Source organism: Taeniopygia guttata, chromosome 6, assembly GCF_048771995.1.
Source record: "Taeniopygia guttata chromosome 6, bTaeGut7.mat, whole genome shotgun sequence".
Lineage (NCBI taxonomy): Eukaryota > Metazoa > Chordata > Aves > Passeriformes > Estrildidae > Taeniopygia > Taeniopygia guttata.
The window spans coordinates 36,825,743-36,848,382 of record NC_133031.1 but is presented as its reverse complement, the minus strand read 5'-3'; the positions used below and the strand labels follow the sequence as shown (position 1 = coordinate 36,848,382).

The 22,640-nt window shown below is 34.3% G+C and overlaps 1 protein-coding gene across 1 annotated transcript in view; it reads left to right on the top strand.

The window, feature by feature from the left end:
* Positions 1-22,640, top strand: part of CFAP46 (cilia and flagella associated protein 46) — a 67,742-nt gene that overhangs the window by 2,823 nt on the left and 42,279 nt on the right. Inside the window, exons 4-20 of the mRNA XM_030276647.4 lie at positions 2,064-2,128; positions 2,635-2,799; positions 4,133-4,256; positions 5,545-5,639; positions 6,425-6,532; positions 7,582-7,681; positions 9,336-9,434; positions 10,741-10,931; positions 12,204-12,432; positions 13,429-13,546; positions 15,253-15,376; positions 16,288-16,418; positions 17,761-17,906; positions 18,430-18,563; positions 20,103-20,315; positions 21,450-21,660; positions 22,013-22,162. Of these exons, the coding sequence (XP_030132507.2) occupies positions 2,064-2,128; positions 2,635-2,799; positions 4,133-4,256; positions 5,545-5,639; positions 6,425-6,532; positions 7,582-7,681; positions 9,336-9,434; positions 10,741-10,931; positions 12,204-12,432; positions 13,429-13,546; positions 15,253-15,376; positions 16,288-16,418; positions 17,761-17,906; positions 18,430-18,563; positions 20,103-20,315; positions 21,450-21,660; positions 22,013-22,162 (2,403 nt within the window). The remainder of the gene's footprint in view (positions 1-2,063; positions 2,129-2,634; positions 2,800-4,132; positions 4,257-5,544; positions 5,640-6,424; positions 6,533-7,581; positions 7,682-9,335; positions 9,435-10,740; positions 10,932-12,203; positions 12,433-13,428; positions 13,547-15,252; positions 15,377-16,287; positions 16,419-17,760; positions 17,907-18,429; positions 18,564-20,102; positions 20,316-21,449; positions 21,661-22,012; positions 22,163-22,640) is intronic.

Below are 22,640 nucleotides of genomic sequence, written 5' to 3'. Positions count from 1 at the left end.
TACCCCAAAAATCCCACCCTGTGCCTGAGAGAGTTGTTCAAATGCTCCTTGAGCTCTGTCAGCCTTGGGGCCATGACCACTGCTTAGGGGAGCCTGGGCAGTGCCCAACCATCCTCTGGGAGAAGAACCTTTTCCTGATGTCCAGCCTTGCCTGACACAGCTCCAGTGGTTCCCTTGGGTCCTGTCCATGGTCACAGAGAGCAGAAGTCGGTGCTGCCCCTCCACTGCCTCTGAGGAGGAAGCTGCAGAGTGCAATGAGATCTCCCCTCAGACTCCAACAGGCTGAACAAATCAAGGGACCTCAGCCAGTCCTTATATGGCTTCCCCACTGGGCCTTCACCATCTTTGTAGCTCATAGTTTGTGTTATTTGTGTTCACAAATATACCTGAGAAAAATTTTAGTAGTTTCTTTGAATAATGGGTTTGAATTAACTTTCAAGCTAGAATCTTTTCACTGTTACATTTTCTGTATTGTCTTTCTTCTATGACCACATGTGCAGAATACCTGATCAATGGTCACTTTAAAACTTCATGCATATTTGAAACGCCCTATGTCCAGTTATGTTTCTAAATTAACACTTTATTCTGTTATGTTTTGTGAATCTCAATCAATATTTGCTGTTTTCATCTTGGCTTTTGCTAACTTCTTTGAAGAAAAAAATGGTCTCAGATTGTACATTCCTGGCTTCGTTCCTTGTGTCATTTGTTGTAATGGTCTTTTAAGATACACTTTGCATCAGTTGTAAAGTTTTTTCACTGCTGTGTTAATAATTTATGAAAGTATAAGAAACATCTCATGCTCTGTGACTAAGTAATCATCATTCACTGGGAAAAGATAAATTTGTCTTTATTTTGATTTCTGTCCTAAGGAATCCTTCTTAATTAAGATGCTTGTGTTCTTAAGGGCCAAGTAGAACTTCACTTCTTTAGTACATATTTCATCTCTGTTTTTCTCTTTATCTAGGCAGTTCCCATTTATTGCTCAGTACCCTTCTTATGCCACCCCAGAGCACAGTATGTCAGTCCCGATTATCTTGGAGAGTTTAGTTTCTCTTTTCTAGCATACTGTAGAGACTCCCTCTGGTATCATCCTGTTCCTGCTCATCCACCTCCACCTTGGATTCCCTATTTGCGCTGCGTCCTTCTACACTTTCAAAAATCCTTTTATAATGCTATCTCACCCATCTTCTTTCCACTCTGCCTTCAGGGATTTGTACATACTAATGAGATCTTCCCTGAGCTGCCTTCTTCAGGCTCAACAGTCTCAGATCTCTGTCTTTCCCCATAGAAGGTATACTTCTGTTCTTTCTTGACCTTATATGCCCTGTCTTGGACTCTCCACAGCACCCATGTCTCTCTCCTGCTAAGGAGCCCAGCACTGGGAACAGTGCTCCTGGTGTGGCCTCACCAATGCTGAGTAGAAGGGAAAGGTCACATCCTTTCTTTGTGGCCATCCTGCTGGCTGCACTCCTCCTAAGGCATCCCTGGGCACTGTCAGCCCGCTTGGCAACAAGGGAATGCTGCTGGCTGGTGTTAGACTTGTGTCCACCGGGACACCTAGCTCCTCCTCTGAAGAGCTGGTTCCTAGCTCCTTTAATGATAAAAAGGGTATGCCTGTCACAATTTTCTGTTGACAAATTCCTGTTGGAGCCTTTTTGAGGAAAGCAATTCCTCAAGATTTTTAATGGGATAAATGAATATTATTTTTTTCCCTGCTGGATTTGCTCTCGGGTATTTCTGAACTTTCTTTGCTGAAAGCTTAAAAAGTATGCAGCTTTGTAGTTTTGGAACATTCCAGTCCTGATAATTAATATTTGGCAGAAATAAAGTAAGATGAAAATACAGTCTTAAAATTTAAAATCAGGAAAACATATAAATAGACTATCAATCAGTTTTTAGTTATTCTGTTTCTATAGCAACAACTTATTCTGGCGGTATATTTTAGTTGAGATTGGTCTGAAAAGAAAATTTATTAAATATATTCATATTGAAATAGGAAAAGAATCTACTGATTTATAAAATCTATATTCAAATTGCACTAGCTTTTCTTTGTTCTGTTCTAGGAAGAGTTTGAAAAGTTTGTGCTGTTTTTTATGAAGGCAATAGATTTTGCAACCCATGAAAGAAGGTAGGCCCTACTGATTAAATCCTAGGAAATGCTACTTATCTCTTTTCAACTGTTTGCCTTGATTTTCATTAGGTAGCATGGAGTTGTGTTGTTCAGATTTTTCCTTTAGATTTTTCCTTCCATTTTGTAACTTCTGTTACAAAATATTATGTGTTCTGTAACAACATAAGGATACTGCAGTCTTAACATTGGCAGGATGAAAAGTCCTGATTAATGCTGTTAGTTATCTCATAATTTCTTACCCTTTTATAGTTATGATCTGTAGAATGAAAGCAATACGTTAGCTTATTTTTAAGTGGTTAATTATTGAGTAGAGTATAGTTGCAAGAGTTACCATATTTTTCTTGTGCTGTACTTGTCTTCTCAGTTCTTAAGATTGCCTCCAATGAAAAGCAAAAGTTTCACTTTTTAACTCCTTAGAAGTGTTTTACAGTACTCAAGCTGTAATTTTATGTTTATTCAAGTTCATGAAATACTAAATTTTTTTTTCATTCTTGTTTCTTCAGGTATTTTTTTTTGGTATATAATGCCTCAGTTCTTTATTGGCAACTTGTGAGGCCATTTCTTAAGCCTGGATTCCGCTATTGCCTTATTCCCAGCCTTTCACAGATTGTTACAGCATTAAACCAAATTGAAGAGCAAGACAATGAATGGCGAGCAGAACTCATGATGTAAGTTGAATTGTATTTTTTCATATGAGCATTCTGTAGTCCTTTTGGGACTGCTACCTGAGGTAGCCTTTAATAAGGTATATTTCACTGGTAACGTTGTAGATGTATTTATTGTGAAAAGCTTAATGAATAACTTTTTAAAGAGACATAAATGTACTGAACATAAAAAGGTGCTTCATTTCTATCTTTACGTTAAGATTGAAGTTTTAGTGACAGAGACAGCAGTGCCCTAGATCGGATCTGAAGTTTCATAGTCATTTTGGATGTAGTGTTTGAGTCATTGATAGTAATTGGAAATAAATGGCGTATAAATATCAATGTATTACCATTCTCACATTTCCTGAGCAAAGCTGGAGCATAAACCTTGAGACAACTGTACTGAAAAAAACAGTTTTATGTGCAAAAGCAGAAGTGTCTATGTAAATTTTCAAGGTCCCACAACCTTTTGGCAGAGATGTCTTGATCTGCTATTTAACTGATTGATTGCAGTTCCTCTTGCACTCCTACCATAGTTTTTCCCCTTTCTCTTTGTGAACTTTTCTGGTTTTGTGGTCTGTGACTGTGGTTTATTGCTATGTAGCATTTTCTTTATAAACTGAAACTGGAGGGAAGTAACAAAACATTCCGAGGGTTGTGCTAAGGACTATCTGGAATACCATGCATGCAGATTTCTGGTATCCAGCTCTTGCTGGGGTATTGATGAAAACCAACAAATGCACACAGTCTGTTTGTGTTATAAAACTAATGGTTGTATTGCTTGTAATGTTTTTTGGTTGTTTTTTTTTTTTCAAGTTGTATTTATTCCTAAAAGTTTTTAAATTATGATTATTGTTGTTGTTAATTTATGTTGTGGAGTCACAGGCTCTTTTTCAGTCAAATCAGATAAAGTATAGAAAATCCAGTAGATATATTGCTGTTTCCCGTGTGAATAGTTTTCTTTTGCAAAATGGCTTTGAAATACTAGCCTTTCCAGTAGTTAACAGAGAATCGTAGAATAGGTCTCACAGAAATGTTTTTGCAAAGTGTATGCACTTTAAAATAATTAATATTTTTAATTCCAGTTTTCTTGTTGAGAAAAGTTTTCACAAAAAACCTCCAAATTTTCCAATATTCTTATTGTGATCTTCATTAAATATGTGTATATATCTGGAAGAAGCAAAAATGTAGAAATTAGAGGGTCTCTTCTATGTTGAGTCAATGCTTTATAGCCCTAACTGCCTGTACTGCATTTAGAAGTGGTACCTTGAATACAAAGAGTGTTAAAAAATATAGCTAAGGATTATTTTGGAAAGTGTTAATAAATATTTAATACAATCATTTATTTGATCTGCAGAAATTTACTTGAGTGCTTCCTTGATGCTTCAAAACTGGAAGAAGCAAAAGAGTTTTCATCTACTGCAGCACTCTTTATTAAGGAAAATGTTCCAGATAAATACCCCCAAATATTTTCTTTAATGGTAATTATGAAAAATATTTTAAATTCCCATTAAGACAGGTGCTCTCTCTACATTTCATAAGATCATAGTTATAATTGTTATATAAGATGTTTTCTTCATTTAAATTTTGTGATCTACCAAACTATTCTGTAGATATGCTGAGATTTTCACTAATTGTATATTTTTGATATTATAAGCTAAAGAACTCCCTACTGCTCCTTGTTCTTTTGACACATCATAATATAATGGGAATAACTGTGGCTAACCCTAAAAATTTTGTTTGGGATTAATTACTATTGAAAAAGAAGGTGCAGTAAGAGCACCTGACTTATGCCACTAAGGGCATGTTTAATATCTGTTCAGTATTTCTCATGCTGATAAATACTTCAGTGATTCAGCCTGAACCCTATAAATAATTCTGGAAATTGGAGGATATGACAATAGTTCACATTTGTTGCATGCCCTTAATTTAGGAAATATGAGGGTGAAGACAAATGTGGCAAAAGCAGAAAGAGGCAAATAAAACTTGGAAGTTGTGTGCAGGCATGTTTTCTTTCATTCTACTACACTGTCTGCTGTCTTTTTCTGTCTATGCCCCAATCACTGCATTCCAAAAGTGTATGTTTATATTACAAATTTCTCTGGGGGCAAGCTTGAAATTGCTTTTGTATTTTTGATAAGAATTATTGAGCAGACCTGTTTGACATTGTCCTTAAAGAGAAGAATGGAGTAGGTCTAAAACTGTGCTTGGGCTGCAGAAGTATGTTCCAAGCTATTGAGTGCTTTAGTAGCAGCATACCGGAGTGCTGCAAAACTTAGTGTTCCTGTACAGCTTAAGTAATCAGTTTTGATAGTTGTGGGCAGTCAGTGTGAGTCAAAAGAAATTATCTGCATACTATTAATGTGTAACTCTACAGCTAAATTGAAGTAGCTGCAGTTTATTGAAATGCCTTAATAATATTTTTTCCTGCCTATAATCTATAGGTACAGATAAAATTTAATTTGGTTTGTTTGTCTCAGCCAGATGAGATGATTTCAGAATGAGTTCTATCACAAGGTATTAAAAATGCATTAATTGTGATTCTAACTCAGAAGGTAGTTCCACATTTATAGTTCTGATCTTGGAAGGTCAGTATAGCTCTACCGGGTGATCTTTGTATTATCTATGCAGAACAGCATAGATTATCTTAGTAACCACATTGCCCCTAAAGTCCATGAAAACAGTCAACATACCTGCTTTGTTCTAGCCCTGTTGAGTGTTGGTCCTTTGCTTATTTAATCAAATAATAATTAAATTGTTATTTTATAGGTGTATCACAAACTAATGGATGCTTCCCAGGTAGAGAAGGAAATACAAAATTCCATCCATCTTTCAGTTATTTATAAAATGCAGGTATTAAAGCTGTAAGTATGAAAATGTATCCTTACACTTGTACTTTGATGCTGCATATTACAGAGGTAGGATCAGGTTCAGGGATCCCATATGCTTGTAGAAAAAAATCAACTGCAGAGTTTAATTCTTCAAGAGGAAAATCATAATGACAGTTTGGGTAGTAACAGTCAGGTCTGTCCAAACAGCCTCATCAAAAAAGTGATCTAGCTCTTTGGGAATGTAGGGATTAGTGTGTTGTACAGATATTGCAAGGAGAAAGAATTTAGGAGTCTGAAAGACATTTTAATATCAAATGGACTCCAGTTCCATCCCCAAACTTTGTACCAGAAAGGAAAGGTGAAGTGGGGAAATCACCTAAAATACAATGTACAAATCATGCAGCATAATGCTTTTTAAACTCTTTAGATTTTAAAGGTATAAGAAAAATTTGAAAATTAGACTTCATAGCAAAATTTCATGTAATTTTTTTCCAGTGTCTCAAGATCTCCTCATTTTAAAAATATTGATTCTTTTCTTAGTAAGAGTGGATTAATTCATACTGACATTATGGGAAAGGAGTCTTGCACACTTTTTTTTTGTTGTTGTTCTGAAATAAAATTTACTGTCTGAAATATTAATTCACATTCTGAAGTTAGGTTTTATTGATTTTTTTTTCCTTAATATTTCAATATCCAGGTAGCCCACTGATACTTTGGCATAAAAGCCATCCATTCTCAAGTTAGGAGAGTTATTTCAAATTTTTAATGCAATAACATTTCTCATGAAAAATTATGACCCAGTTCCTCATATGTTGCAGGCAGTGGGACACAAATGTATTTCCAAGTGATGCCACCGCAAATCTGAATTCTTTATATGTGCTTTTGAAACAATATGATGTACCTCCAGCGTCGCTTCTCAATGTGAAGTGAGTTTTATTTATCATACCCCCATGGAAATTGATGATGAAGCTGATCCTACGTCCATTGAAGTCTGCCAAAATTCCTGATGAACTTGCAGAGATTGAACTCTTACTTAGTTTTTTGTGTTGTGTTAACACATAGGTCATCTTACAAAAGGACAAAATCCTATTTGGCTTTATGACAGAACCCAAGATTAAAGATTTTTTTCCATACAGCTGTTTGTATAACAAAATGAAATATTTCCATAATAATTTCTTATTGATAAAATGAGATTTTTAGAAGGTCTTAAAATTGATGCATACTTTTCAGACTGTAGTTACTTTTTAACTTTTCCTGGGGCCCTTCCCAACTTTTCAGCATAAGTTTGACCACTATTCCAGTAGTTACTGACCACTATTCCAGTAGTTACTGACCACTATTCCAGTAGTTACATCCCAGCTGTTACATATGGAAGTAATACTACATTTTTACTTGTTAAGATAAACACTCTTTGACAATATTCAGGTATCTCATCACTTCTCCTGTTCCAGACAGTAGACTATGCTCATCTGGTTATTTACAGACATCCAAACAGTTAGAACATAGTCTCCATCTCTGTGGCTGTGTTCTTAGTTCCTAGGTAGCAAACTGATTGATTTAATTGCTTTGTGTGCCAGTTCATTGAATTGTATTTCCAAAATTTTCTGGAATCTTTCTGCAATCTGAAGTTTCTTACTTCACCATGTCTGTGCTTCATGCATTTCATTCTGTATTTCTTGTCTTCTTCAGGGATTGTTTGTGCAGACTGCATAGGAGTATGCTAATTATTTTCCATAAACAGATTAACTTTTGTATTCTTCATTAATCCAACTTTGAACTCTTCCTTTTTTCCTTGTTAACTGTGAGCATGACTAATATAATTATAATAATGATAGTTATGATAATTCCTCTATTATTAATATAACTCTAAGGTTTTCAGATACATTGCACAGTTACTTTCAAAGAGTGTTTTTTTAATTCCATGGAAGAGCAATACCAAATTCTCTGAATGATTTTTTTTTTTGTATTTTTAAAGGATTCCTTTGATTCTGGAATTAGCTCATTTTTCTCTGAAAGTAAACTGCACTGAGCTTGCAGCTCATTGTATACTTGATTTGAAGAATGCTCCAATTACTGTAAGTTTTAATTATGTGGGTTTGGATTTTTTTTACACACATCCCATACTCCCACACCCCTTTTGTGTTTACATTTTTGAAATAGTACTAATGCTTCTATGGTATTCTGTCCATCAGTGTTTTGTTTATATATTCATTGATATAAATAATTATTGTGATACTTGATCTATTCCTAAACTAGAGAAGTAGATGCAAGGTCAGAAAGTACGGTGTAGGTAGATTAGGGTGATTAGCAGTGCAGTTTATTTTAGCAAATAAATGTTAACTGTAAATGTTTTGCTATGTTTTTAAAATGTTACCTGTGCAAGAGTTTGATTAGAAGTTAAATTCCAATATCTATTATAATGATCCCACTTAGAATTATGCATAAAATTTAACTTATCCTCACAGAGTTTTTTTTTAATTCCAGATGTCTGATTCAGGCCCATTATTCTAGACATTTCCCGAAAGTCTAAAATCATATACAAATCCATAGCATTCCACTGAAGATGTATTTTAATCCCCTAGATCAAAGATTCACTAGGATTTAATCTAAGTATTTACATGGACAGTAGTGGGAAATATCTGTTGTGTGGCAGCAATAGAGAAACTTGGTTTCTATTTCAACAATCTCCATTGGAGTTAATGTGTTTTTAAGTAATGATCTTCTGATTGCCCAGTATCACTTGACAGTGATTTCCTGTTATAGTAGAGTAAGGGAAATCTATATCAAAATTTCAGTTCCTCAGCTTTTGCCAAGTCCTGGCAAATTTCTCAACCACAACATGAATTCCATCTCAGTGTGTATTTGTCATCACGTTATTCATGATCTCTTCTCTTTTCCAGACATGGGGATGTTCAATTACTAAAGGTCACGCTGAGTGATTTGATAATAGATCATAGTGAATTAGTAATGGCGAGGCTGTCTGAATTTCCTTACTACACCAATTTAACCCAAATACAGCATAACTTAGATGTTTCTATGATCCATACATATCATTTATATGATTTAATAGTCAGCTCTTTCCTAAGCTGTTAACAGTCTAACTCATTTTTCACTTAAAAATTTCACCGCCCATCAAGCTGAATCCTTTCTGGGTAGCGCCTGTTTATTCCAAGCCTGTACCTTTTTAACAATGTTAATGAGTAAATGGAAGAGGGCAGATTTAAACCAGATATTGTGAAAATATTATTGCTTGTGATGGTGGTGACTCCCAGGCACAGGTTGCCCAGAAATCCCTGGAAGTGTTCAGGATCAGGTTGGATGGGGTTTGAGGCATATTGGGATAGTGAGAGGTGTCCCTGCCCATGGCAGGGTGTTAGAACTGGAGAGGGTTTAAGGTCCCTTCCAACCCAAACCATTCTGTGATTCTATGGTTCTATTAGAACTGAAATCAAATTACAGTATAGGAGGAATCAGGTGTACACTGCTTTTCTTACTGCATATCCTGGCAACGAACAACTTAAGTTATTTTGCAGCCTCCAGTGAGGAATAAGAGATTGCAGTTCAAACAACAAATTCTATTCCCTTTGTATCATTGCACTTAACTGGCTAGTATAGTGGGATTTTCAGTAGGAAGATACAGTACTGTGTTACTCTATTTGATGGGTTTAACTTTTGTGGTATTTATTTTTATTTATTGAAATTAGCATTTTGTGTATAAATACTTTGTAGGAGCAAGGAAAACTTATTGAGATAGAATGTCTGGAATGTGAATATGAAATGAAGAAAAATGGCACAGAAACTGTGACTTATACGAAAGGAGATGTTGAGGTACGTTCTTTAACTTTGAGAAAAAAGTCAAAGTTTTAATTTGTTAAATGTGGAATGATCTGTGTCTTAATTACATTATAAGGATAAGGAATTCTTTTAACCTTCATATTTTTTTTAAATTGGGCTTCCAAGACAGAAACGGAGAAAAATAAACCACAGTTGTGTGTTGCTCCCTTAAGTCTTCTGTCTGACTGTAAAGGTTCATAATATATTGCTTTCCAAGAGCAAAGATGGTAATATTGAGGCTTGTTTTTGTATTTTGCCTTTACGGGACCTCTTTCACAGAATATCTCGGGTTGGAAAGGAATGTTAGGGATCACTGAGTCTATCTCAACTGTGATTGCATGTTATGGTCAATCTCATACAAATTCTTATGTCAGAGAAATGTGGATTGTTCCTGATAAATTGTCACACTAGGAAGGATTTTCTTGAATTTCTGTGGTTGGTTGGCTCAGTTGCAAGTCAGACCATCAAAGTTAGAAGCCTAAATATCAATATTATCAATGGTATTGGAGAGATACCTACAATGAACAGTTTAGACCAGTTGTTAGAGTCACCTTAAGTTCCTGCAGTGGCAAGTAGGAATATGTTTAATAGAAATTGGTAGTGCTATTATCTAGGGCTGTTATAATTTTGGAGTTCAGAAATTCCACTCATGTTTTGAAAAAAGCCCTCTTATTAATGAATTATTCATAATATGAAGCACTGCTAATACTAAAATGTAAAACAAGATATTTATGTATTTCTAAACTTTAAGTCTACAGTGTATGCCATTAGAGAGGGATTTTGTTTGATTTTTTCCTGATTTCTTTTTTACTTGCATAACTTCTAAAAATAACAAATGACAAATCTGTTACTGTAGATAACACTGGCTTCTAGATTTAATAAGAACCAAGTTTAATTGATGGTATGGAAAATTCCATTCATAATGTTTCTTTTTTTTTTTTTTCCTCTTTTGTACTGCATCTGTAGCTGAATGTGAAAAAAACCCCAAATGGCTAAACCTTCTGAATTCACAAGTAATCAAAATTATCAATTTTTGTTTATCATAAGAATGGGGAATTGCTGACAGACTTCTGCCAGAGATATTTGGTAGCAGACTGGAGCACCTAAGAGAAATACGCTTTAGTTACTGATGGCTGTTAAAAAAAATTATTTAAGGAATTATTAAGAAAAAAATTTCCAAAGTCTGCTGACTGAGGGACTGCTTTCTATTGAAAACAGTCCTAAGATTAAAATTTGGAGGAACATGTAAGAAATTCCATTTATTAAAACAGTAGTGCTAATTAATTCTTCATGTATGTAGGCTCAGCTAAAATTGATCAAAAATCTTGAAGTAATGTTAAAACGTGCAGTTCAACTGGGAGATCACGGTGTGATTCATGTTGTTTGTGCAACCCAGTGGAATCTGTGTTTACCACTACTACAGCACAATTTGCATCAACATGTGCGAAAGCCACTGATCTCAGTTGCTGATGTCCTTGAAGAGATTGACAGGTAATTTTCAATGCTGTGTATTTTTTGAAAGGTCTCAAAGCAGCAAACTCATTTAAAAGCTCAATTTCTGTGATATTAAGTGTCTTTGAGAATTTTCCACTAGCTTGTAATAAATGCATATCTGCATGTTGCATACATTTCCCTGTTAATCATTTAAATATAGGTTCATTTCAGGCACAATTTTACATTGTTTAATGACCTATAACAAATATTGAAATATTTTAGGAGTTAAAAAATACTCTAACTAATCAAAATTATGTGAGAAAATTCCAAAGCTGCAGTATGTGTTGGACTGTGCTCTAGATACTTGTGTTAACATCAGTTTTGTTGGTTGCAAAAATAAAATTTAAAAAATTGCTTCTGAAAAAACATGAAGTAATTTGTGTCTATTAATTCACCTGTCTTAATTTTTGGTTTGATTGCAGCATTAATTGTGGCTACTTTGGTCCACAGGAAATGGGTGGTACTTGCTCAGTCAGGCTGGCTCTGATATGGACATACATTAGTTCTATGGCATGATATTTGATAGGCTTGAAAATCTTTCTTCTCTCTCTTTTTCATAACATTGCTTTAATTTATCTGATTTTTTTGTTTGTTTTTCTTTCTGAAAATAATCAGTAGTAGTATGTAGAGCTCGGAGCTGTCGTGAGCAGCTTCTGAGGTGGGTGATGGATAGGGAGCTGAGTGTACCTGGGACTGAAGAACATGCAGTTTTTGGTGATGATATGCTGGCTTCATAGAGTGAAGTCAACAACACCTGGGTAGAGACCGCTCTTAGAGTGAATGTGTATGCCTGAGATGAGCCACATCTTTAAAAGAGCTGAGAAAATATGACGAGGGCTAGAGTTTCAGGAATGTTAGTGTCTACTTAAATGTCAGGAACAGAGAGTGAACTTTTCTCAAAACTCCTTATTCAGCACATTATAATTTCTCTGGCAGTTAACTACTTTTGAAAACCTCTTCACCTGATTTGTATACCTAAGTAGTACTGAAAAAGAGTTCTACAGATATGTAAAGACCAGTTAGTCCACAAGATGTGTTGCGTTCTCCTGCAGGGTCAGTGAAAGTAATACACAGTTCAATTTTCTTATTAATTTCAGTGAAAAAGGCATGATAGTGAAAATTAAAGCAACAAGTCAGTTAAAAAGAGAATATCAGTTTTAATACTGGAGTCACTTTTAATTATTGAGTTTCATCTTCGGGTGAGTTTTAGGTCTAAGAATTTTAGTGGGCCTTATTTTAACAGTTTATACTTAAATTTGTAATCCTTAGCATGTTGATTTTGTTGCGTTGCCAAGTTCATATGGAAATAGCTCGTATTGAAGAAGATGGGGATAGACTTGAGGCTGCTCTGGAACATTTGCAAAAAGCTATGCACCTGAACAACAGTGGGCAGTATCAAGAACATCTAAGACTGAGTTTTAACCGCCTTCGTTTGAGTACTATGCTGTACGAGTCACCTGAGCATTTAGAGGATCAGGCAGTAATGCTGATTGAACAGGTAAGCATGGGGAGCAAGGTCTGCAGCTTATTAAATTCCAGCAGAGGAGAGACAGCTGTTTAATAGAACTGCATATTAGTAGAGCCAGCATCAGTTTGTTTTTTCAGCAAACTGTCTTTGCTTCATTGCCTTGAAGTGGTTGTGCTGCTTCACAGTCTGAAGATCATAATAGAGGACTTTTTTCCCAATTCTTTCAAAGCTTATTTCTTGGGGGAAGGCAGGTAGTTGTCAATTAGCAGAAATATCGGCAAAAAAAGAATAGCAGTTGTCAATAATTAGGATTTCATTGCATGAAACAGTTTTATTTAATGAGAAGCACAGTGTCCAAATTGCTAAATATCCTAGTTGTATATGAGATAAATCAATAGCATGTGGCACTTACAAATGCCACTAAATAATATACTCTACAGTCACAATATGGGCACTGTCAAGAGTTACTGCATCTAATTCTGTTGCGCTGCCTTAGCACCTGAACAAAAATCATACTGGCAACTGATGGTTTTCCTGGTTTAAATTCTTTTCCATGCAAGCCTACACAGTTTAAATGTTGCTTTAAAAAACCCACACCTCCTCCGATTTTAGTTAGTTCTTAGCAGACCAGCACTTTTTAATATTTTATAGCAATTCCTAGTTACTTCACACTGGATATGTTACTGTTAGTTTTAAATAAATTCTGTTATTTGTTTGAGAAGGTATAACATAATGTAAGGTTATATGCTGAGGAATATACTGTAAAGATTCATGAGAAGCAGAAACAGCACTTCATATTAAATTATCTGTGGTGTGATCATGGAATATCAACAGAAGTTCCACAGTCATTTTCAATGACAATAATGCTGTACAATGATGTGTAAGATAGCTAAAGATACACAATTGCTATGGGTATTTTTCTGGCAGTAGCAACTTATATGATGTGTGTTCTGTCATGTTTAGTAAATAAGGTCTAGTTGGAATATAAAATGAACTTTATAACAATGAGTTCTTTTGCTTATGTAGGCTAAAAGGGGAAAAAAGGATAATATGAGGAAAAAGAGATCCCTTCTGGTAAATGCAGGACTTGCATTAGCTCCTGACACATTTCAAATAGTCCTTGACAGTGAAAATGAAGCTAAAGGTAAAGTATGTGTGTGTGACTTAGAGTTACTAACTTAGCTTTGCACACTCTTAAAGGCTGGATGTAGCATGCAGTGGCAACATATAGGGAATATTGCAATACAGATGAAGTAATAGTTCTGCTGAATTTTGTGGCAGACTTCATATAATAAAAAAGTTGTATGGTGATCCTGGAAAAGGTCTTGATTTCCCCTCCAAATTCCTCTGAATCCTACTGTGGTGCTGTAGTGTGCTGTAAATAGTTCTATTTTTACTATGTACAAGTCCTGAATATTTTTAACCAAGGTAATTTTTAATTGATGTTTTCAGAAATTTCACCCAATTATACCCAGTGTTAATTACACTGGATATTCTTTCTATATTGTAGTTGTCTTTCTCTTCTGATGTCTTGCCTCTGAGAGCTCTAGTTTTGCACAGAGATTTAGGTGCGAATTCATTGTTTACTTTCTAAAACACGGAACATAAATGGACACATTCCTTATGCCCCAAACAGAAAAACAAAATCAGTTTGTGATTATATACCCTCTGGTTGAGGAAGAGTGGACAGGGAACAGACTTTCCGGATTGCTAAACTGTTTTGTACTATCTTGGCAAAGTGTGTGTGTGACAAATATTACTAACTTTGAGTAAAACCAGTGTACTCCTTCAGTAGAGATTATGCTGGAGGAAGAGAATGCTACAGAAAGAATCCGGTTTCTTCCAGAGCAGCCTGTGTATGCTGTGGAACACCATGCACCTCTCTCATGCTGTCTGTTCAGCCAGGCCACGAAGTCCACCTTGCATATCCCCATTTCCAATTTGATCAACTAATTACTTACAAGCCAGAGTAATATTTACAGATCAACTATTCCACTCTGTGCAGTCCTTTTAAGAATATAAAAACAATGTTTCTTAGAAACATTTTCATACATTATTTAAAGTGATAAAATGTATTGTATTTGTGAAATGAAGAGAATTAAAATCACGGGCATCTCCTTGCTGTTAAATTTTTACTTGACAACTGTACAATTACTTTTGAAGTTCCTCTGAGAATAAATCTGAGCACACATAAGCCTTCCAGGCTGAATCTTTAAAATTTGTGAGATAATTACAACATTGAAACTATTACAAGAATTCTTTTGACATAACATTTAATAAAATTTTGTTCTGAAAATTTTAAGTTGTTTCTTAGGCTATCATTCAAGCAGTGAGTTTTTGCTTTTTCTATGACTTGTCACAGGCTTACACATGTGTATTGAAGGAGTAAGAAAATACATACGCAATTTATTATATTAAATGTAATAGGACAGAACATAAGATTTATATGGTTATTTTATTTTTCAGTTGCATATAAAACTTTCTATTTTCAGAATTAGTGTGTACTTTACATATTACATGGTTCACTTGCTCTTGAATGAACTTAAATACAACACTACATGTCCTGTCAGAAAAGACGTGTATTTGAGAAATTTGGATACTAAAAAAGCATAGAACAATTTTGGATGGGGCAACTGTATTTCAAGATATAGGAAAAAACCAAAATAGATGCTGGTGGAGTACATGAATTTATGTTGGTTAATTAGTTTTGGGAAAGCTTGTAGAAATGAGAAAAGGGCTGGATTTTGAGTGTTTCAGCAAGGAATTATGAATCTAATTCCTTGCCGTTCTTGTGGATTTAAAAATTTCTAATGTATAAAAACTACCAATAATTTTTATTTCTTTACCAAGTTTTCTCAGGTAAAAGTAATAGTCAAATAAGCTACCTCTGTGCAAAAGCCCAACATCATACTAGAAGTGTGGAGAAAGTTGATGAACATTTGAAACACTTAAGAAATGGAAATGGCAGAGAAAGGTAATTGCTACAGACCAGAAGTGTCTCTTTCATGTTTTGTAAAAGTCTTTAAGAGGAAAAGCTCTGTCTCAGAGGTTATTAGTGGATGGTACCTTGTAAAAGGTTAATGTTTCAGAACCTGGCAACACAGTAAAGAGTGTGTATAATTTCTTGTCCGGCAAGTTCTGTTACATTTCCATGCTATGCAGAATTCTGTTCTTTCCCTGTTTCTAGTCTGCTCTCTCACATGTACACTTAAACTCACCTGTTCTATTGATATGAGCCCAACATACAGAGGGATGCGTGGATTAAGTCTTGTACTTGATGAAGAATTGATACTTGCAAGTGTCTTTTTAAGTCCTTGTACCTAAAAAGCACATCATGTGCAACAACTTTTTTGATACAAAAATTAAGTAGTTCATTCTGAGAGTCAGAAAGATTAATCTGTAGAAAAATTACAAGTTTAATTTTGACAATTTATATCTCATTTTTCATTCTTTATTTAAAAGGATGTGTCTACCTTTTTGCTGCACAAAAAATTCCTGTGCTGAACTAAAAAGGCAGTTGTTTTCTAAAAGACTTTAAATCCAAACTTGTTTTCAAGACTTAGTTTTAAATTCTCAACATTAGTTTTGAAATATTTAGCTTACTTTATGAGATAGAAAATGAGTTTCATGTTTTGAAACTTTAGTAGAATTACCATCCAAGAGAAGAATTCTGTCTCTTGATACGCTAAAGAGATTATTTTTAATAGATAAAGTAATAGTGTTACCTTTGCTACTGACAAGAAGTCTTCCATTTATTAATTTTGATTAGATGCAACTTTTTTTCCTGATGCCCATCATTATTGACATGATTATTTTTGTCAGTCTTGAACTGTGGAATCTAATCCTGCTTGTTGGCTAATTTTATTTATGCTTTTTCTTTGGTAGAATTATACTCTGGGCAGATTTGGCAAAAGTTGCATGTAAACATGAAGTGTGGGATGTCTGTCGTGCAGCATGTAGATTTTGCCTCTTATATGATGATATTTTGTTTAGGGAGGCAACAAAGCATAAAGAAAGTAAGTGACAAAAATTTTCAATGTTGTAAGGAACTTTTGAATCACTTATTTAAGTTACTAAAAGGAGCCAGACAATATTGTTTTCTTTTGTCCCATTATCAAAGTTCCCCGAGTTTCTTTTCTGGCACTGCATATTGGCATATTCTACTTTCAAATCTAGAAATCAGTTATTACGTTCTTTTGTAGAAGCTATACTCTGGTGTCAGAAGTGTTTCACCAGTGCTGTAGAGAAGCACTTTGATGAAATACATCTACCTGTCTTTAGAACACTGGCAAATTCCCTCATGGTCATCTAGATCCATATCATTATGCCTGATGGAGCTGTAGAAAAATGGGTTGTAAGTCGCTTTGTATGAGGCTCACATGTTAACATTTTTTACCCTTTAATCCCCTATTAGTGAGTGGTTCCTCTGAGGTATCCAACATTGTACATTGTTCCTTGAGGATCTGCTGGAAACCTAGCACACGTTAAGAATTTTTAATCTGGGGAAAAGCACTTTCAAATCACTCTCTACTTGCTGGCTTTTAAAGTAGGCTTTGTCAGGGAATTTGTAAAACTCACATTTAAGAATAGAAGAAATGGTTTTTCTTTTCACTAGCCAAAATTAATCAAACCTATTCCATATTTTTTCCAAAGTCCACCTAAAATAGCACATTGATTTGCTGATATTCTATCACAAGTTTTGCATCTTCAGACTAGCCACGTTTAGTTTTTTGTCTTATTTCCAAACAAAATAAGGGAAAAATAAGCACACTTACCAGAAACTGAAGGCAACCATACACCAAAAGCATAATGAATAGAAACTGGTGTATTCTTACAAACTTTGTGTTTATATTAAAATAAATTTAGTCCTTTCTCTTCATTATTAAGCTAAAGAAAAAGAATGCTATTTTTTCTCTTTAACAATGTGTGCATTACCAGAAAGTCAACCCAGTCCATGATCCCAATGCACAAATGCTGTAGCCTCTGCATAATCCAGTTCTATGCTCCACTTCCATTTATGCAATAAAATTGAACTAGAGGCCATGGAGTCTGTTCACACTGAAATTTCAGTGTGTATACTATGACTGGAGCAAGTTATTTGCTGGAAATATTGAAGATTATAAGAAGATTTTTGAAGATTATAAATAATTGGAATACAGCAAAATCACAGGTAACAAATGCGTCAGCACTGCTTGAGAATAGGTTTTGAGTGCAATAATGAAAAAATTAGTTACTTGAAATAGTTAAAAATCTTTTCTTGCTAACTATTCCTTGTGAATTTAAGAATATGTAGGGATTTGTAAATTTAAAAACAAAGATGATGATTTGCATGGAAATAATGGGTTTATTTATTTTTAGCACAGAAGAGCAAAGCTAATGCAACAATGATGATTGATGGTCAGTGTGGCAGGTCATCAGGAGAATCATTGCTGCCTGCTAAATCCTTTTGTTTTGAAGCAGATTTACTCAGAATACTAGCAGAAATAAGATTTATTAATGCAGAGGTAAATAAATTACACAACTGTCATTCATATTTGTTTAGTTTTGTTTTTTATACAAATCTTGAAGCACTGGAATTTTGAGTTTAGTTATCTTCTATCTCCCTAGGAAGTAAAGGAAGAAGTGGTTTCATGAAGCAACCTTATCAAAATACTGTGGGAAAGTAACTGTAGCAATAGTTTTACTGCAGGTGCTGATAACACTTCTTTACAAGCGATTATACTGTAAATTTTTGACATCTGACATTACATTTCTGGATCCTTGAAGTTCCAGCATGACAGAAAAACTTATATATCAAAATTATGGGGTTTTCTCCATGTAATTATTTAGTAAAATTAGCTGTGGACAATTTTAAGCTTATGAAGTACTGATCTTTGTATTTCATATACTTGCAATGCCTGTACAGCAGTTGAAAAAGCATTTTGTTTTTTTTTAATTTTTGAAGAGGTAACAGCACTAATATGATGTTATAGTCTGTCTTTACAACGATAACCTGGGTAGGCAATTTATTTCTCTGTGTCTTTTCAGGCAACTGTTCATTTATTAAGATTGCAGGGAGTTAAACTGAATGATCATGCTGTACCTCCAGAAGCTGCATATCAGTGTCGTCCAGGATGTGTTTCATATCTTCCTGACAGTGATCCAGAATGGAAAACCTACAGGTGCTTTTTTGTAATACATATCAAGACCAAGGAACTCTTAACTGATCTTTATTACCTGACACCCGTGATAATTGCAAAAACTGTGTCTCCCTAGTAAAATTGTCAGCAGATTCTTCATTTTTGTAGGTAGTCATGGGAAACGGGGAAAAGATCTAAAAAAATAGTTTGAAATGTTTTTTCTTAGGTTTCTTTTCATTCTGGAGTGTGGATTTAATTTTTCATTTAACATTTATTTCTCTGAAACTAGAATCTAGTGTTCCAAGCTGAAAAATTATTAAATTGTTGTATATTGACCCTTAGAGAATTAAATTCTCTATTTAAAAATATGTTTCCTCAAATCAAAAAGCAATTTTTGTCTTGGTTTATAGCTCCTATACATATAATGATTTCATAGTACTGAATGCATACGATGAATTGTTCCAGTTTGCAAATCTATTATGTTCTGTCCAATCAACTGAAATGAATTTGGGAGAGTAGAATATGGCAAGTACTGTTTTTTACTAGTCTGACATTATTATTTCTTGCAAAGGAGAAGAAAGGGGAGAGATTTCTGAAGATGATGCTTAGACTTTCTGCTGTTCACATTCACAGTAATACCAGTGTTACTGTTACAGTGGTCATGTCCTGAGAGATCAGGATGGCAGAGTTGTGTCCCTTGGTCTGTTCATTAAATCTGAAAATTAAGTAAAGTTTCTCACACTGTCTGCTTGCAAATGTTCAGTAGAATGGGGAAAATTATATACTGATAAGAGCCAAGGGGCAAAGAAGATGGGAACTCTGTTCCAAAATTTGCTACTACCTATTTTTGAGTTTACCTAATTAGATTAAAAACTCATAGGTAAAAAGGACTTTGGTCTGGTAATGTGTCCTGTACCATTGGTGACATAGTAATACCCATTGTCAGTTTCTGCTTTTGAATTTATGACTTTGGAACCATGGAAATTCTGTATGATAATTCAAGACTGTATTTTTAGTATTGTTTTTTTCAAAGTAATAGTACATTTTAATAATTAAGAAAGAAAATAAATTTATTGAAAGAAAGTTATTGCATAACTGTGAAAAAATGTTATTCTATTTAAAATTATTACAGCATTTTGAAGCACTTTGAGTGCGAAAACACATGCAGTTTTGAGCAATAAAGACACATACTTAATTCTCAGATGGCATGCCTCACTTAGATCTGTGTTCAAGTAGAGCCTTGGCATGGTTATTTGATTTCTGCCACTGATGGGTGGATTCACACATGCATTTAAAAAACCCGAACATGTGGATGAAACATAAACCATAGACACTGTTTTTTAAGCTAATAGCATTTGAATGTCAGAGAATACTCATTTTATGTTGATGCTACTTCCTTTTCTGAACCATCTTCTCATTGAAGTAAAATATAAGTCAGTGGATGAGAACTTAATAAATGCTACTGAAACATAATTAAATTTTTGTTCTTGTTGTTGGTAGTACTGCATATTTAACCTTATGATAGAATTCCTTCTGGTGTTGAACCTTTGGAATAACAGCTTCTTTATACTAATTTTATAGTTTGTGGATAGACAGCTTATCTTGGTATGCTATGGAAAACTTCCAACGTGCAGCTGAAATAGGAGAAGAATTGAATGAAGCCTGGATTGTTCACAATGCTGTGGTGTATATCTTAAATTATAACAGACATGTGATTTCTTCAGGAAGACAGAGGGACATTATTGAGTATCTGCAGACTCTTCTTGGAGCCATCAAGACTGTTGGGCATGATGGGTAAATTGAGATGTTTGGATATGAACATACTCTTCTAAAACACAGAAAATATTGCAAACATTGAAAGTCACTTTGTGCTGTGAAATATTTATTGCTGGCTTTCATTGGCAGTGAAAGAGCCTTGATATATATAGAGTAGCTCAGGAGGTAAATTGTGAAAATTGTTAATCCTTTCTGTTTGTTCTTTGTTACTATACACTGTAAGCCACGCTAACTTTAGACCAATAAATATTACTTTCTCTTCAGTGTGGAATAATAACATGTGCATGCAAAATAGCATTTTGTTAAGTTAGTCAGAAAATTGAGAAAATTCTCTTAGATTCTGAATTTGCACAACAGCTCAAAATGCATTTGCTTGCTGTCAGTTCTCTGAACTTAAATTATTTTGTAAATATAATTAATTGCAAATATTTCTAACCAGCATAAGGTGATTACTACTGGTTCTGAAATAAAGGCAATGTGCTCACTAGTAGACCATGAAAATGGGAACATGGATTCCACAGGTTTAAAGAAATTCTGTTCTGCAGTAAATGCAATGGGAGAATGATCAACCATTGTGGAGCAGATACTTTTGTCAAAGTCTGACTATGGGCAAATTCCTAAATATTTTGGAACTTTGTTGGGACTGACCTCATCACTAGCGAGAGTAATGACCAGCAGCAAAAATGTCTCTTTTAACAGTACTGGAGAGAATAAAATTAAAATTTCAGTTTTGTGCAGAAATGAACACTGATAATACCTGCTTATTAATTTTGATACTTACATCTGTATGTACTAGCAATGATAACCATAAAAAATATGAAGGGCTTTGATTAGGATACTTTTTTAGAAAATAATTGCTCTTTTCATATGAGAAAAAGAGAAAGAGTGAAAAAAATTGATGTTAACTGAAAATTGATTCTGGGTTTTTAAATTTTAATTATTAGACAGCTTTACCATCAGACATGGGGTTTTTTTTGGTTTTTTTTTTGGTTTTTTTTTTTTTTTTTTTTTTTTTGTAATATCCATTATTTTGCTTTCTATGAGAAAACTAGATTTTCAACTAATGCTTACTTCTTGAAATCAATAACTTTATTCCTGCTTTTATTTTGATCTGATGCAGTATGCACTTCTGATTTTTGTTTTCTTCTACAGAAGTACTGAAATTTTACTGATGTTATGTAATGCTTTGGCTCGAGGCCTAATTATTTCTTGGATTCCAAAGCCAAAACCTGTTGAGAAGATAAAAGATACAGCAATAGAGAGTAGCAGAAAAGCTGCAGCAAAGAAACAGGAAAAAGCAAATATCATCCAGTCTTTTTCAGTAGATCCTAGTGGACTTCCTGACATCAAAGCTGCCTTAGAGGTGCAAACCCCTGATTTTTTGTAGTCCCCTTTCATTCTGCTGTCATATATTACTGCAGAACAAATTCCTATAAATTCAAGAGTAGAAGTTTTTTAAAGAAAAAGCTACCTTCTTTTACAGGTTTTTGTCACCACAAATCCTCCCCAAATGCACATTGGAATTCCTTACCAACTTGGGGCTGAGGACTGTAACTTCTATTTGTCTTGGGTTGACATAAAGGAGATGTTGTTAGGCTTACAGATGCATGTGTAATAATCTAAAAATAACTAATGGATAGCATGTTCCATACAAGAAACTTTCCACATTCTCCTGTATTTCACTTTTTTTTTTTTTTTTTCCCCTTGGTGTTTAGATTTGTGAATTTGCCCTAAATGCAATGACTGGAACCATACCTAATGAAAAAGTCTCTATTGCTGCACAACAACAAATCATTGCTACCTGGGTGAAAGCAAAGCAGTTAAATCAGCAGCAGATCAGACATCAGCTTGGGACTTGGGAGGAGGTATGATTGCCCTGAAATCCTGCATAAAGTTGAAACTTCACAAAGAAAATTTAAATTCATACATTCTTTTAATAATGACTGGAATGATCAAGGTACATTTTCTTCTGTATATTTGATCAAAATGTAAAAATAAATTTTGTCTGTAGCTCCTTACAGAGTAAATTTTTCACATTGGGCATAGCAGTGAGTCTACATTTCCTAACTCTTCCTTACACTGTTAGCTGCCATGGTGATGTTTGTCATATGATGACTGGTGAGCAAAATTGATTTTGAATTCACAAATGTAAAATAATAAAATGACTGCATTAAAAGTGTTAAGAAAAATCAGCTATATTAATGTCAACATTTACTATGGCCTCTTTATATATATAGATTATAGACTTAGTAAGTTGGAAAGAAATATTTAATTATTATATTTTTATTTTATAGTGTCTATAAAACTGGAAACCCTCAGTGGCATATGAAATTTACCTTCATT